General features: G+C 50.7%; 1 protein-coding gene across 5 annotated transcripts in view; it reads right to left on the bottom strand.

Annotated features, from left to right (window-relative positions):
* Window positions 1-238: 238 nt before the first annotated feature.
* NFATC2 (nuclear factor of activated T cells 2) overlaps window positions 239-15,534 on the bottom strand; it is a 146,164-nt gene continuing 130,868 nt past the window's right edge. For 4 of the 5 annotated variants that reach the window (XM_031433614.2, XM_010998844.3, XM_031433612.2 and 1 more), the window contains exon 10: window positions 239-4,708. In XM_031433614.2, the coding sequence (XP_031289474.1) occupies window positions 4,653-4,708 (56 nt within the window). In that variant the 3' untranslated portion in view covers window positions 239-4,652. Of the gene's footprint in view, window positions 4,709-11,914; window positions 12,003-15,534 lie in introns of all 5 variants that reach the window. The other variant, XM_031433613.2, reaches the window with a different exon arrangement.

The raw sequence follows: 15,534 nt of genomic DNA, 5'->3' as shown, positions 1-15,534 counted from the left end.
GAGAACTGGACAAATCCAGGTGGACCTCATGCCTCCGTGACCTTGGGCTTCTGCTGTGAAATGCAAGCGTGGGACCTAGATGTCAAATGGGTAGCGCCTACCTCATAGGGCCGAGATGGGGGGGGGGGGGTAAACCGCACGTGCACACAGAAAGTGCTCCTTGCTGTGTGAACTCAAAGTGTAAAGGGGGTGTCTGAGCAGCATCACTCGAGCAGAAAGGATACACCAAAGTAGCCGCTGCTTTCAACTGTTTTATTGCTAAACTATCATGATACAAGCCGTATAAAAATACTTTACATATAGCAAAAATAAACTACATTAAACTGGAGATTAAAAACGTCTTACCTAGGAATGTGATGTATTCAAACTCCTTTTAACAGTCAAGATTTTCAAAACCTAAGCCTTCTAGCACCACCCCGTGGGAGAGACTCTTTATTTGTTGGAGAGGACATTCTCAACTTTTTCTCCCCTCTGAGGGCTGTAGAGGCAACAGGGATAAGTGAGGTTCTTTGACAAAATGTGTCAGGATGCTAAGCTGGTCCCAGCCACAGCCTCTGTCTGCTCAGGCCCATCAAAGTGCTGAAAGCACCTCCTAATCGAAACAGCATCATTTGCATCCAAAGCCTGAGTGAAGCAGGTGGAGTTCATTCTCATTGGCCAGCCACTGCGTAAAGGCAGGGCGTCAAACCTTTCTTCCAGCACCCAACACCCCTGCTCACTTTCAGAGGAGCTGGCTTGGGGAGTGCCCCTAGCTCGCCAATCATCCGAAAAGTTTGTCTTTAAACAAACTGAGTTAAGGCAGTGATGTTGGCTGTAACTCAAGGCATTTGTGAAAGCTTAGGGAAATTGATGTTTGTAATTACAGTTTCTTGTGATGCTTCTTTTTCTCAAGCATTTAGTTGGGCTGCAGGAAAACCATTTTCCTTCGCTGGCTTGGCTCCATGAGGTTTAATGCCCAAGCCCCAAGTGTGGGAAAACCCAAGGTTACCATGTGTTGGGTACCTGCTAAGGGGCTGGCCCTCCAAAAGTGAGTTCAGGAAAGTTTACCCCAGTTTGTCAAGAATGTCACCACCCCCGTGCCTCTTACAAACATAAAGCAAACAAAGTTGTTAACCAGAGCCCTGACGTTCCTTCAATTCTCAACAAATAAAAAGCACTTGGAAACGGTTTGACATGAAAATAAACTCAGCCTCCCTTCAGTCCAGAGTGACAAATCGGAGCTCCTCAGCTTCGATCTGTCTATGTGTGACAGCTCCCGCGCTGGCCAAGACTGGCTTCCTGAGAGGGATGGCTTGGCCACCAGATGTAAACAAGAAAGGCTACATCAGTGCTTCCCAGTTGTTAGAAGGAAATGACTTGGTTCGCCTAGGCTGTGTCTTTGCTGGAAAACTCTGGATGTCCTTGGAGTAATGCGTACAGGGGTTTATCTCCCAGGATTCGGTCAGCTCTGTAAACGTTAGCCTGCACGTCTGTGAACGTGGACTTTTTTAGAATCCCCATTACAATCCGGGCAGTCTTGTTAAGTCAAAAATACTACTCGGTCACTTCTGGTGGGGGATCTAAACACTTGAAAGTTCTCCTCATTGACCAGATGGAGGCTCGGAACTGAAGTCAGCTGTGTCCTCGAGCAACAGACAGGTGCTTCCTTCCTCCAGAGCCATCCCTCCTCCGTTCTCTGGAGATGCTGTCTTGTAGGAGACAGGTGACTGACAGGCTCTGAGGTGGGGTTTTGTTTTTTCGATTGTTTTCCTGGAATGATTAACAAGTCTTCAAGAATACATCGTTTTCTCTTAGGGGGAGAAAAAAAACCCATCCACATATTTGTAAAAAGAGACACTTAAAAAGATTTCTGACCACTTATAAATATTTTCTAACTCCAACCAGGATGTGATATTTTGAGGACAGAGAAAAAGCATAAAAATACAGGTAAGAAAATAAAATTTAATAACATACGAATTTGGGTTGCTATTATATATTATCAAGCAGCAGTTATTTTTGTACAATATAGGAAGACTTGCAAACTTTGGAAATATACTACATTCAGCAACAGGGTAGATTTCCGTTGGAAGTGCTACATATTTACATTGCTTTGGATGTAGCAAGTGCAAACCTCGACCTAACAGATCCCTCTAGAACACATGCGACACACCCAACGACCGGTGAGACATCCTTCCTTTCTCCTTCTCTTAGAGGATCTATTGCCTCTTCCCAAACTGGAAATACTTCTCGAGCAACTTGCCCTTGGCAAAACCTCCTCCTGGCGTCTGTGACCGACAGAACTTTCTCGATTGCCGTCCAGTCCTGATACACGTTCTCTTGCCTGTTTGTCTCTAATGCTTCTGTTCCTCTTTCCTTTGCTATTTGGTATAGTTGGCGTATGAAAGTGCTTCCTATAATATCCAGCTAGGCTGTCTTTAAAAAATAAAAACGAGTTGGTGTGTGTATCACACACACACACGTACAGATAGATGTACAGGAACGTAAACTACCAGGAGGCCCTTCTCACTAACAGGGCTAGAATAGCGATGGAAACGCGTTAGTCCTTTTTCACCCCCGTGCACGGTGAAGCTGAGCGATTTTGCTACAATAGCAGGAAGGCACTTGGGTCAGACATTCAGATAACCGAGGAAAAGCCCAGTTCCCTCATGTGCAAAACACGGCTCCTCGCCAATCAAGTGAGAACAAATCACTCACCAGACGCTTTAACCCTTCCCCCGGGAAGTCAAGAGTGCTGGAGAGACAGTTCTTTAGGTAAAGCTGCTTGTATAAGGAACTTATTATTAATGAGAAAGAATTTTGCAGTCAGCTTCCTACTGGCATTCTGTTTCAAAGAATTTTGCTAAACTCGGCTTGGGGTGGGCGGAAAAGTCCCCTGTTGTTTGGGAGGAAAAGAAATGCTAGGTCTTGACCCGAAGGTTACATACACGTGGCTGCAAAGGCCCCCATCCTGGGCTTTCTGTCCTGTCTCTGGAGGAACAAACACACCGGGCCCTGGTCGCCAAGCCCAGGGTTCCCGGCCCAGTCCTCAGGAAGGTTTTACCTGTGGGTAGACTTGAGAAAGCTAGGACTTAGGGCCCTTAACTGCCATGATCCTTTTCTTAGAGTGATGTCTCAATCACACCTGCTAAGGGCAGCCTTCTAAAGAGTGCGAGCAATACTTACACTCTGTGTGGATTCCTGGGCAAGCAATTCAATGGCCGAAAAGGAAACCCCAGCTTGTCCTGGGGTGTCTGCCGTAAATGGAAACGCACACATCAGTGTGGTTAAAAACTCACCCGCCAAGAACTTTGAGGGTTTTATTTGTTTGCAAAAACTGCACCAAAGGAGGAAGACTCCGGGGGACGGACCGTGGGCGTGCTCTGTGGAGAGACTGGGGTGGGGGGAGGAATCGTGCAGCCCCTGCAGGTGGTCTGAGCAGAGCTAAGTGGGGTGCATGAGTGGATTCGTTTCTACTCAGGTCACTCTTGTGATGAAGCAGCGAATGCAGATGCGTCTTTGGGGGCCGAGGAGGGGTTGCAGTGGGTTCAGGTAAAAATAACCCCTGAACTTAGGGACTAAATCCTGAGCCTGAGGGTCTCACTTTGAGTCTAGGTCAGAGAAGGAATTGAGCCGTTTTCCTCTGTTGTGGGGGAACCCACCCACGGAAACACTTAGGCCCGCCAATGGCCACATTTCACAACAGTTGTACTTAATAAAAATACCTGCACTTTTTGGGGGGGGGGGTTGCTTTTGCCCATCTGCCATTTCTTCTCAAAATTCAACGCACATGCTTGAGATTCTTCTTAGCTACTTTATGTAAAAGCACTTTGGCTGGTAGAAGAAAGCAAGCAGGAACATCAAAAAGCTGTGCAGCTTGCCTGGACCCAGCCGCCCAGGTGTCCTCCTCCAGTCTGTGAGCTTCCAGCTGCAGGACGAAGATGCTGGCCGCGAGCGCCCCCCCTCTGGCCACCTTTGGCCAGCTTTTTGAAGCAGAGGAGGGGGAAAAAGTACACATAACTTAAAGCCGGGAAGTTTTAACAGGTGATCTTGTATGAGCCAGACAGTTTTTGCTTCAGCATCAGAAAATTTAAAAATGAAGCTTTAGCGGTGGCCCCACTGTGGAACGGGCGATTCCCTAAGGATGGATGGTCCCGGCTTCTCTGGTTTTCTTCAGCCTGTAAGCCGGACTCTTGTGCCCCATTCCTTGGGTTGCTCTGTTTGGGAACTCCTTTCCTTCAAAAGGTACAAGAGCTGTATCTGTGACCTGAAAAAATGAATGCAAGGGCTGGGGTTTAATCACCGTGCCCCCATCTTCCGGCCCCCTCCCCAGCCTGCGCCCCCGGCTCCAGGCTATCCGTTCTTGGGCGGGTTCCAGTGGGCGGTCTTGTGCAGAATGTGTTTGGGGTCAGCAGGCACTTAAGGTTTGGATGGGACACCATGAAAGTCAACCAAGATGCTCTTTGGGATTTAGAACAGAACTCAAAAGGCAGAGTGGTGTGCTCTCTGATGTTCACAGAGAGAGGTGGTGAGTCCTGAATAAGGAGTTCGTGTTCGGCCAGTCCATGGTCCCACGTGGCCTCCGGGCCGGAAGATGGATACTAGAGAGGCCAGGAGAAGGGGCCGTGGAAGGCTCCAGGGGTCAGCTAGGATAGGTGTCTTGCTAATGGCTTCTTCTACGTCTGATTTCGGGCGGGAGGTCCTGAAAACTCCTTCCTGATAATTTCATTAACTACAAAAGAGAGAAAGAGAGAGAGGGAGGGGCCGGTGAGAGGGCACCAAAAACACAGATCAGGTTAGCTTTCTAGAACCTAACACAGCCAGGCTATTCTTAAAACCTGTTTTTGTTCTTTGAGATAATACCTCTGACATTTTTTAACATAATCATGCCCTCCTACACGGTGACCTCCCAGCACCACAACCCCCCCTCCGCCCCCAGTGACGCCACTGTGTGGAACAGGTGTTAGTGAAAACACCCAAATGGTGACTTAAGAACTGCTGTGTCAGAATGGAGTTGGGCCACGGGGCATGATTTAAGGAACAGCCTCTCCTATCTTTTTACTTGAGATGCTCCACTGTACACCGAACTGCCTCTGTTATTACACCCCAGAAGGTACCCACGGTATGACTAAAACACAGCTTCTTGACCCACAAAATGTACGGCTTTCGAAAGAGGGTCTTTAAAAAGAGTGGGTTGGGAATACCAGAAGGATGAACTATCACTGTAAACAGCATCTCTGTTCCTTTTGGCACAACCAGGAACTCCACCCCCTTCCCCCCTCTCTGGAGAAGGACCACGCAATGATTCTTAAGTACCAAGTGTCCTCAGAGAGACTCTGGAAAGTTCCATCACCCCTACTCCAGAAAGATGCGTGGAATTTAGCACCAAGAGTGCAGTGCCAGCCACCGGTTCCTGGATTTTAGGCAGTAAGGTCTTAGGTTAGTGGCAAAGGCAAAAAGGCTTCCTTCCATGTCCTTGGGAAAAAGTTGTCATCAAAGGCAGCCCAGACACCAGGCAGGGTGTGCATGTGACCTAAAATGTGTGTGTGTGTGCAAGTGCACGTGCACGTCTTTGGTCTTGCAGCTGGGTTGTGTTGACTGGCCCCAGGAGGCAGACCCCTGTGGGGTCCCATCAAAGGTAGATTTGTCTCCCCTCTCCTAGTTCCAGCACTAAATTCTTCCCACAGGTTCCTCCCACTTTTTCTCGTCTCAGCCTTAACCTAACGCTACAGAGATGGAAGCCGTGAGGGTTAACCATTGAGATGTGCTCAGCCTCTACATGATCTAGCTGGACCCTCCCAGGTCCAGGGTGCTTTTCCCAGGAAAACCCCTGCCTAGTGAGTCTGCAATTCCCAGAATAAGGAAAGCAGATACAAACTGCTCCTGGAGCTGGATAAGCCAGGTCTGACTCTGAGCTCCCTCCCTCCAGGGGGCTGCGTGACTTGACCTCTCTGTGCCTCTCGGTCTTGTCTTCTGGGAAGCAGGAATCCTCGTGTGTGGACCTTTCCGGACCACTGTGAGCATGTTAGGCACAGTGTATGTGCACGTTCCTAGCCCTATGCCAGGTCACTGGTGTTCAGTAGCCGTCAGCTGTGATGGGCACTGAGAGCCCCCCACACTTTGTGTTGGGCTCTAAACTCGGTGCTTTGCCCACTGGGCTGTTTTATGGCAGAAACTAGTCAGGCATCGCTCCGCCTTCATACAGATGTGTGCTGAAAGCACATGCGAGGGGAGGTCAAGGGTTCCGGTTCCAGAGCCAGGTGGCCAGGGTGAGGGTCCCATCTCTGCCGCCTCCTAGCTTGGTGAGCCTCGCCTTACTGATATAACCGCTCTGTGCCTCAGTTTCCCCATCTGTCAACTGTGTATGAGAATAGGACCCTCCTTCTACGGTTGTTGAGGAGCTTAGATGAGATAATACGAGTGAGGAAATGATCACAGTGCCCGGTGTATAGCAGACGCTGGTTCGCGGGGTGGTCCATTCGTACACATTCCATGTCCTAGTACACACATACACATCTGTGTTAATGTGCAAGAATGTGTGTATCAGAATTACAGCCGTTTCCAAAGTGTGGAAATGGATCCGATACTAGGAACTCAGAGGATGAATTCATTTATTCAGCTCACCAGCTCTGACTGGGCACTGACTGTGTACCAGATACCAGCTGACTCCCAGGGGCCCTGAACCAGGAACATCCCCTGCGCACCCCCTTCCCCAGCCTCTGGGAACCGCTCAGGGCTGGGAAGCGGGGGCCTTTGTGAGGGCAGCCAGGCAGGAGTGAAAGCAGAATGCGGGGGGTGGGGGTAGGGGTCAGTGCGGCTTCATGCAAAGCTTTTCAAAGCCCGGATTCTGAAGGGTTTCCTGTTTTCTCAACCTAGGAAACGAGAGTAGTTGATCCTCAGTGGAAACCTTCCACAGCCTCAGCTTTCTAAAAATAGCTGGTGGGCAGAGATGCTGGTACCACGGCTCTCACCAAAGGGTCGTTTCCCTTCTCAGAACTCGAGGCCAGGTTAGGGGAGGGGCAGCGGGAGGTTGTCAAGGTTGCCCCTCCCTTTGGAGGGAAACCGTCCCAGCTTCCACCTGAAAGCAGCTTTCAGAGAATCTGGAAAACTCAGCAAACCTACGCTGTTCGACCTCCCCGCGGCCGGGGGTGGGGAGGAGGCTGTGCAGGCCCCGGCCGGCCCCACAACGAGGCCCGCTCATGCCCCACGGAAACCTCTCTGGGGAGAGGAAACTTCTCTTTCTGAAACCTCAGAGCTCATGCCTCTGGCTGTGGACGAGGAGAAAGTTCTAGAGCAGAAGCGCCCGCTGGGTGGCAGCCACGGCAGCGTGGCCACATTGGTCTGAAAACGTGGGCTCCGGGTTCCACGAATCTCTCTGCCTGACCACTTCAGCTGGACTCGAGAGGCCCTGCCTGCGCTGCCTCAAGGATTCGGGGAGAAGGGGGTGGGCGTTGCGCTGCCCTCCCTTTGAATCAGCTTCACGATGGCCATCATGGAACCCCTCCCTTGTAGGGGAAGAACGGCTCCCGCTAGGCCTTGTCGCTGCCTCTTAGTCACATCTTTGGTGTCACTTCCTCACTCTGCCCCTCTGCGTGCTTAAGGTAACCCTGCTCTGGGCCTGTCTCCAGCGAGGCCCCCTGGAGGCGCCCTCAGATCTGTCTCATCACCTTGCCTCCTGCTGCCCCACCACCACCCCCGCCAAGCCGACCACAGGCTTCTGCACTGCGAGCTCCCTGGTCCAGCACAGAGCCGTGCTGGCCTCCCCGCCGCTTCTAAAAATGCTTTTCTTCCTCACTTCCTTCAAGGCTCTGCTCCGTCTCCTCCAGGAAGCCGGCCCTGGGGGCAATCAGCAGTGCCCCCCCCCCCCCCCAGCTGTGTTCCATCCCCTTGACTCCTTTGTTTACCAGTTCCTGACAGTTTACTTTCTAGTGCTTGAATTTTGTCCCCACACGGTGTCACAGGGCCCTAGGACCCAGGAAGCACTCAATAACATACTACTGAATGAGAAAGCAGAAGCTTAGAAAGGGGTTAAGTAGCCTCAGGTCTCACTGCACTGGGATCTGTCCTCAGGTCTGACTCTGAGGTCTGAGTGTTAAACCCACTCTTCGAGATCGCTGCCATCAGCATTTCGTTCGTTTGGTATGTCAAGTATCTGTCCTCTGCCAACATCTTCACCTTTCCTCCCTTTTCCCAAACTGGGCCACGGGCAGTTCTCCAAACAGTGCCTTTCCCTGTCTGAGTCCTGACCGCCCCACCCCACCCCACCCCTGTTCGAGCACCGCCTTTTCTGGGAAGCTTTCTCCATTTCTACCGCGGGGGCCTAACTCCCTCCAGAAGCAAACATGGGATTCTCAATGCCGTGCTTGTCCCTCCTGGGCCACAGTCTTTGAGTCACCTGTGCTCCCGGCCTCACCCTGCATAGCAGCATGCATGCAGCAGCGCCTGACGCATGCATCTCAGCTCACACAAGGACCCCACCCCGTCAACCGAGGCCACTTGGTTTAGGGGAGCTGACTTTTCCTCTGTCGTCCCGTTGACAAGGGGGTGGCTGCGTGTCTGGCGACTTCTCCATGGAAGAATATAAGCATTCCCATTTTTTCAGGGCAAACTATGTGCCAGGCGCTGTCTCAAGCACTAGGTTACTTCTCACACCAAACCTGGTACTACAGTCGTCCTTGTGTTATAGATGGAGAAACAGAGTCAGGCAGTCACTTGCCATAGCAGGGGAAGGGGAGGGAGCAGGATTCGAACCCCAGGGCTCATTTTATTAACCTGTACCTTATGTGGCTCCACTGTATAGCGAACTATGAAGTTCGCTAGTCATCACCTTTTTTCTGGGGCCCCAGAATCCTCAGTGTGTTTTGTGTGAGTCAGGAAAAGGCCAGAGCAGCCTCTGCTAGGTTAGCAGCAGACAAGGCCATGTGCCGAGTGGTTAAGGTGGTCACTGAGCATCACTTTCTCAGAACAGAATTGAGGCCAGCGGCGTTCAGTGTGCCACAAGCACCCATGACCTTTTGTTAACCTTAGAGACATCGTGATGAAAACACACATGCTGAGGGCGAGTTCTAAGCCTGATACCCAAGGCTGAAACCAGAAAGGAAAGACGGGCAGATGTAAGTGTATAAAGTTTATACATCTTTTGTTAAAACTTCAAAGAAGAAATCTATAATAATTTCAGCATAGATGACAAAAGCCATTCATATATAAAGAGATGTTTGCAAATCAGTAACTATTCTAGTAAAAAGTGGCTCTGGCAATAAAAAGAATAAACCAGGGGTCAACAAACTTTCTATAAAAAGTCAGACAAAAATATTTTCAGCTTTGTGAGCTATATAGTCCATTACTCAACTCCTCAGCTCTTTATTTTTTTAAACATGAAAGCAGCCACAGACAGCAGGTAAGCAAATGAGCATGGCTGTGTGCCAATAAAACTTTATTTAACCTAACAGACCAGGCGCCACATTTGGCCTGAGAGACAGTTTGCCAGCCTTTAGTATATACACACTAGTGGCAAAGAAGAAAAGGAAAGCAGAGTATGTTTTCTTCCCCTACTTTTTGGGGGTGGTAATCTGGGGAAGCCAATGCTTTTTACAAGTATTATTCATCAAACAATTCTGGTTTGACTAGTGTTAAATTTCTTAAAACTGATCTCTGCTAGCATCCCACTCTGCCCCAGGAGTTTTCTGGTTCACTGGCAGGCCTGGACACCTGGTGCTGGCTGACTTCTGTTAGCCAAGCTCAGAGGTTCTCAAACTTCAGCTTGAGGAAGAGTGGCCGCTCCGGGTTACACACGGAAACCCACAGTTAGACTGGAGGTGCCGTTTCAGAAGACTGTCCAGGGAATTTTGGCAATTCTAGGCATTCTCTCCTTTAACTGCTGACTTTGGAACTTAATCCCCTGAGAAAGAAGCAACAGGAAGGAGAGGACAGGCCCCATCCTGTTTCTCTCCCAAACCTCAAGCATGTTTTCTAAAACCTGGTTAGACCACGTGAGTGCCCACGGGAGCCTGGGGCTGGCCAGCGGGTCACTCGTCAAGCTCGGGGGGACCCAGGGAGGCTGTGTTCTTGAGGCCAAATGAAAGAACCTGAACACCTCGCGCCCTTCTCCTCCGTCCACAGTGCCCTGCCCCACTCACGCCCGGGGCCCACGCCTGGGGCAATGGCTGGACGCCAGGGCGGCTGAACCAGAAAGCAGGTGAGTGGTCTCTGGATGCTTCTACCTTTTGTCCCAACTGTGCCCAGGGAAGGCTACCCTGAAGGCCAAGAGTGAACTCCAGGGCCACTTGTTCCCTGACCCCCAGGCCGTGTTCCCCACAAGCACGGAAAGGTGGCCGTTGGCCTCGGCCTTCCCCTGGGACTTGGGATCAAAATGCTTTTCACTTGCTAAGTGACGCCCAAGCCTTTCCTCCCCTCCCCAGGTGCACTTGACAACACTGGAGAAGAGCTTTCCAGGAGGGCCCAGCCAGGCCAGACTTGAGAAGCTCAGCGAAAAGGACAAAAAGCCCTTGATAGGCCTGTGGCCCAGAGCCGTGGGCGGGGTCTGAGGAGCTCCACGGTGGTGAACCCCCTCCGCGGCCAGGCACAGCAGAGCCAGCTCGCCGGAGTTCCCAGGCCCTGCAAGGTCAGAAGCACGGCCAAGTTCTAACACCGGGGAGGGGGGAAGCACACTAAAAAGGCCCTTTGACTGACCAAGTGGCTGAGTCTCAGCGCTGATCACTCAGCTGCAGCTTTGTCATCCTGATTCCCTGGCTGCGAAGCCCTGGGGAGGGACTCGGCACCGGGCAGGTAACCAGCCCAGGACCGCTGGTGGAGAGCATGCCTGGGAACCAGGGCTCTGGGATGTCCGCTCCACTGTGGGCTAAAGGGCGTGACATCTGACGGTTATTTCTCCTGGGTTTTCAGCATGGGACATCAGTGTGCCGAGGACTTCGGGGTCTGGCCTGTGATGTAGCGAACCCGCTTTCACTGACAAATGGACAATTCAAAAGCCACGGCCCAGTGAGGCAGGTAACTCAACAATAAATACTGACCTGGGCTGACTATGGTGAGCGCCACCCTGTGCTGGGTGCAGCACGTGCTCACTGATGCTAACCAGTGTGCTGGAGGGTTAAAGCACAGCAGGAGCATCTAACCAGCTGAGGCAGACAGGTACAGTGACATCCTCACTGTCTCATGTGGACGCCCCACCCCCAGAGCCCCTGATCGCTGCGCTGGTTCCCAGGCTCTTCCATGGAGGCCCAGAATCCAAAGTCACTGGGTCAATGGAGGGGCCCTACTGCTTGCAGCTAAGGTGAGGGGCACCGCTGAGTCCGTGGGAAAACCACACTCAGCCCTATCCCAGTTCCACAGGCTGGTTTCACATCCAGAAACCGAGCAGTGAGTTAACGCCTTCCAAAGCCCATAAGAAAGCCCTGGGGGGAGGTGGAACTTTGAGTTGATGAGATCAAGACTGGAAATGACCACTGCACAGGGCAATTTTCTGATCTACCTGCCCCCTCTCTCGTTCCCCAGTGCAGAACGCCCCGCCACTGATGGAGAGCCTTCCCGGACTGGAAACACCAAGAAAAGTGTATAAAACCAAAAGGGAGCTGGCACAGGGCAGGAGCAGAACTTCCAAGGGCTGGAACCCGGCACTACTGCCTTATTCCTGGAATAGGGCGATGGGGCCCCGGAAGAGCATGCAAATTCCCAGAGCCCCATCGCCACCCTATTCCCCACCCCAACCTTGGGCTCCAGCCTCCAAGAATCTCAGGTATGTCCCCCAGGGGTGTCCCCTTGACAAAGGGGTGGAGTCTAGCTCTTAAGAGCGAGAAATGTTGGAAAACGAGGAGAGAGGGCCTTCAGGTTGTAAAGTTTTCTTTTACAAAAAAAGAAAAAAATTCAAGTTAAGAAAACACACAGCTGGAAAACAAAAGGAAAGGCAGAAGATATCAATTACCTTTAACTTTGATTTCTCGGATCAAAGATCACAGTCATTCTGTTTCATAATATGTTTTGTATCCAGCTAAGGTGTGTGTCTATCAGCTCTGAAAAAGATTTGCAAAACCATTTTTGAGAAGAAAAAAAAAATCACCTTTGACCTCTATTATGCTTCCAACTCATGTTATCATCATCCAATTCAGGAGTAGCCCTTAACCTAGGGCCACTCAGAACCCAGGATCAAACTTAACCCTCTGGCTGTAGTTGAAGCCCAAATTCTATTATCATCTTAACATTTGTGCCAGAATTAACTCCAAACCAGAGTAATAATCACTGAGATGACTTTGTGCAAAGAAATAGGGATCTCTGAAATCAAAATATACCAGCAAGATTATGGTGGTTTGGGTTGGGTTTTTTTTTGTTTGTTTTTTTTTTTTTTTTTTTAAAGCTAGACAAAATGGCTCTGCAGCTGGTACCTCATGGAGTTTCTAAAGAGAAAATAATGCTGGCAGCTGTGGCAGGCAAAGAAAATCAGAATTTCATGACAGATCTACCTCAATGTTACCTTCCTCCTTCAGGCTTTTATATATGCTAAACTTGACCCCTGCTTCCTTCTTGCTAGTGATACAACCTCAGCGGGCATGCAAATTCATAAGACTGTACACTTTCTTCCTGTTTTTCTTCGGTCGACTGTTACTATTTTTACAGAGCACTGAAGGCACGTAGAAAGGAGACGGGAGCAGGGAACTTTACAGGCATTCAATTATATCACATGTTCTCTTCAATTTTAAATAGCCCCTCTCTAGAGCTCTGTAATGCCTAAAGCTTTCAAAACACTTGTTCTCGCAACCCCTTTTAAATGGCTAAATGGTAAGTGCCATTTTGAGTGCTTGGTTTAGAAACACTTTCTGGGATTAATTTCTTGCAGGGACTGATCCAGCTTTTTACTAGATGCAACTTTGTTCTCATCGTGAGGTGAACAAGGATGCTCTCTGAAGGAGAGGCATGAGCTCCCTGAAATCTCATCTTCAAGGCAGAGAACACTGAGTTCTCTCCTGCAGTTTACAGGCCTGGACTCCCAAGAGCTGGGCTGCAGTAAGGTTTGTTCGAGCGGGACTGGCTGGGGTGAGTCACAGCCCAAGACAAAATAACCACCTCCCCTCCTGAGCCTAGTGGCTGTAAACACAGTTTGGACCATGCATTTCAAGACATTTCCTAAAGCAAAAAGGCCCCCGTGTCCAAAATCCCAGGTGCTTGTGGCCCCAAGGCAGCTCCCTCACTATCATACTTCCCTGTCTCGACTCCACCTGGGCTTGCTCAAATCCAAGAGCACGGGCTTTGTCAAACCATTCACTCCAGGTCTTAAAATACCGCCTCTACCCTGACTGTGGCCCAGTTAATGTTTCCAGCCCAGACCTCACCCCTGAACTTCAGACTGAGAGAGCTAACTGCTCATTGGGCATCTCAGACTTAACATGGACTACCCGCCCCCCAACCTTCACCCCCAACAACCCTCCTATAATCGTCTCATGATAGGAAACACTCCCTTCTTCAGGCCAATCTTGGTCACAGCCCACATCCCCTCCAGATGCAAATACTTCTGGATTTACCCTCAAAATATATCCGGACCCGACAGCCTCTGCCACCTCCAGTCTAGCTCACTGCACTGGCCCCTCAGCTGTCTCCCTGCCTCGGTACGGGGGTCCCTGGTCTCTTAAAGTTCCAACAGGAGCACCGGCTGTTGGGTAAAGTTGAGCCTGTGGCTCAGTTGTTACTCCTCAGCAAGAACGGCTCCAAGGCGCTCAGGTAGCCAAGGTGTTTTCACTCTATCCATAGGTGCCCATTCAAGGAGCACTTCATGGGTACCTTGCACGGGTCCGAGGTCACGGCCTTCGAGCAGCACTCTGAATGCATGTGGAGCCCCAGGGCCCAGGCCCTTCATACTAGCGGCCAGTAAGGCCAGTAGTCAGGAAGCCCGGTCCTGTCTCCATGCCCCGCCCCCTTGTCAGAGTTCAGCATTTATAAAGCATCAAACCGATCGGGTGTCTGTGGACTTTTGAGGCGCAGCTTCCTGTTTAGTCAAAGTTTCGCTCTTTCATCGTCTGCTTCCTGGTGGGAGGCGGGCACCAAGAGCCAGAGGAAGACCCTGACTCCCTACCATCCTACTCTGCAGGTGGCTGTTCACATGCCTTACTCAGGCCTCACAGTTATATCTGAGGGTTGGTGGGGTGACGCCCATTTCTCAGATCGAGGTACTGAGGCAGAGGAAAAAATGAAGCAACTTGTCCAGGAATGGCCCCCACTCCACAGGTGCTCATCCCAGGTCAGGGCTTCCCATGTTCAGAAGAGCATTGGGCTGCCCTGGGGGCTCAGTTAAAATGCAGTTTTGCATCAGAAGCCTGGACGCAAAACCACCCTGTTGATATATTGGTGAAAGTCTCATGCCCTCTCCCTGAGCCTCAGTTTTCCCCCAGAGGGAGATCAGAAGACTTCCTCGGCAACTGTGAGGACTGAATGAGATGAGGTAGCTGGCTGGCTCCTTCGTGCGCAAATGTTCACTAACGCTGCCAAATGGACTCAGAGAGCAGACGGAAGAGTGAGAGAAACGATGCGAAGGAGATGGACCAGTCCCATCCCCTCCTCTCTAATAACCAAGAATACAGATCTGCGTCCCTACATGTTGAAAGACGAGATCTGTCCCACTGATCAGTGTGCCCGCTCCAGTCAGCTGTTAATAAGACGGGGACAGCTGTCGTGAGGGAAGGCAGTGTTGAGAGTTACTGTATGTGACTGAGGTGAGTGGACTCAGGTCCCAGGATCACTGCCACATTTTGAGTTGTTTTTTTTTTTTTTTTTTAACGAGGCTACGGCTGAAGACCTAGATCGTAATGTTGCATTTTTACAGCCTCGGCCTCAGTCGGTGAACTGTCCTGCCAGTCTTGTAGATTACATGATCATTGGGGATATAGATCGGAAATGATTCACTGATTACTTAACACAGATAATTAACAGGAAAGTACAAGGTGTCAACAGATAAAACAAAAAATACAGACTCAAGAACCTATCACCTTGACAAACGACGCAACCAGCTTCCAGCCTCCCGAGAGCCGGGCGCACGTCTTGAAACAGGATGGCAGTAAGGGGAAGACTTGGGCGCATCTGTGTCACAGGACTTAGGCTGGTCTAAGGTGCGTGCAGGTTAACGGATCTATGGTGAAAAGACCGATGTCCCTCCCCACCCGTGCGGAACACGCCTTGTTTCTCCACCTCGGCCCTGATTCCACACTGACGCACAGTCTACGGAGAAACAACTCGGACTTTCTCTGAGCTAAGCTGCCCGACAAGGGAGGACTAACCCCCTGTCCAAACGCTGAGCTGAGCTGAGCTGAGCTCATCTGCCCAGCTTTTCTCCAGTTCAGCAGAATTTCTTCCGATTACAGGCAGTTAAGAGGCACCTCTCCTATCAAGCAACCACACAGCTTCGAAGGTAGCAACCGCAGGCAGGAAAGCATTCTAAACAAACCACGGCAGGCTTCCTCGTCCTCTGGCCGTTTCGTCACGGCCCTGGCCCCAAACCTCTGCCGGGAGGCATCAGCCACAAAGCACTGCAAAATGAGCTGCTGCCTTTAAAAGAAAAAA

This window comes from Camelus dromedarius, chromosome 18, assembly GCF_036321535.1.
Source record: "Camelus dromedarius isolate mCamDro1 chromosome 18, mCamDro1.pat, whole genome shotgun sequence".
Lineage (NCBI taxonomy): Eukaryota > Metazoa > Chordata > Mammalia > Artiodactyla > Camelidae > Camelus > Camelus dromedarius.
This window is presented reverse-complemented; position numbering and strand designations above follow the sequence as displayed.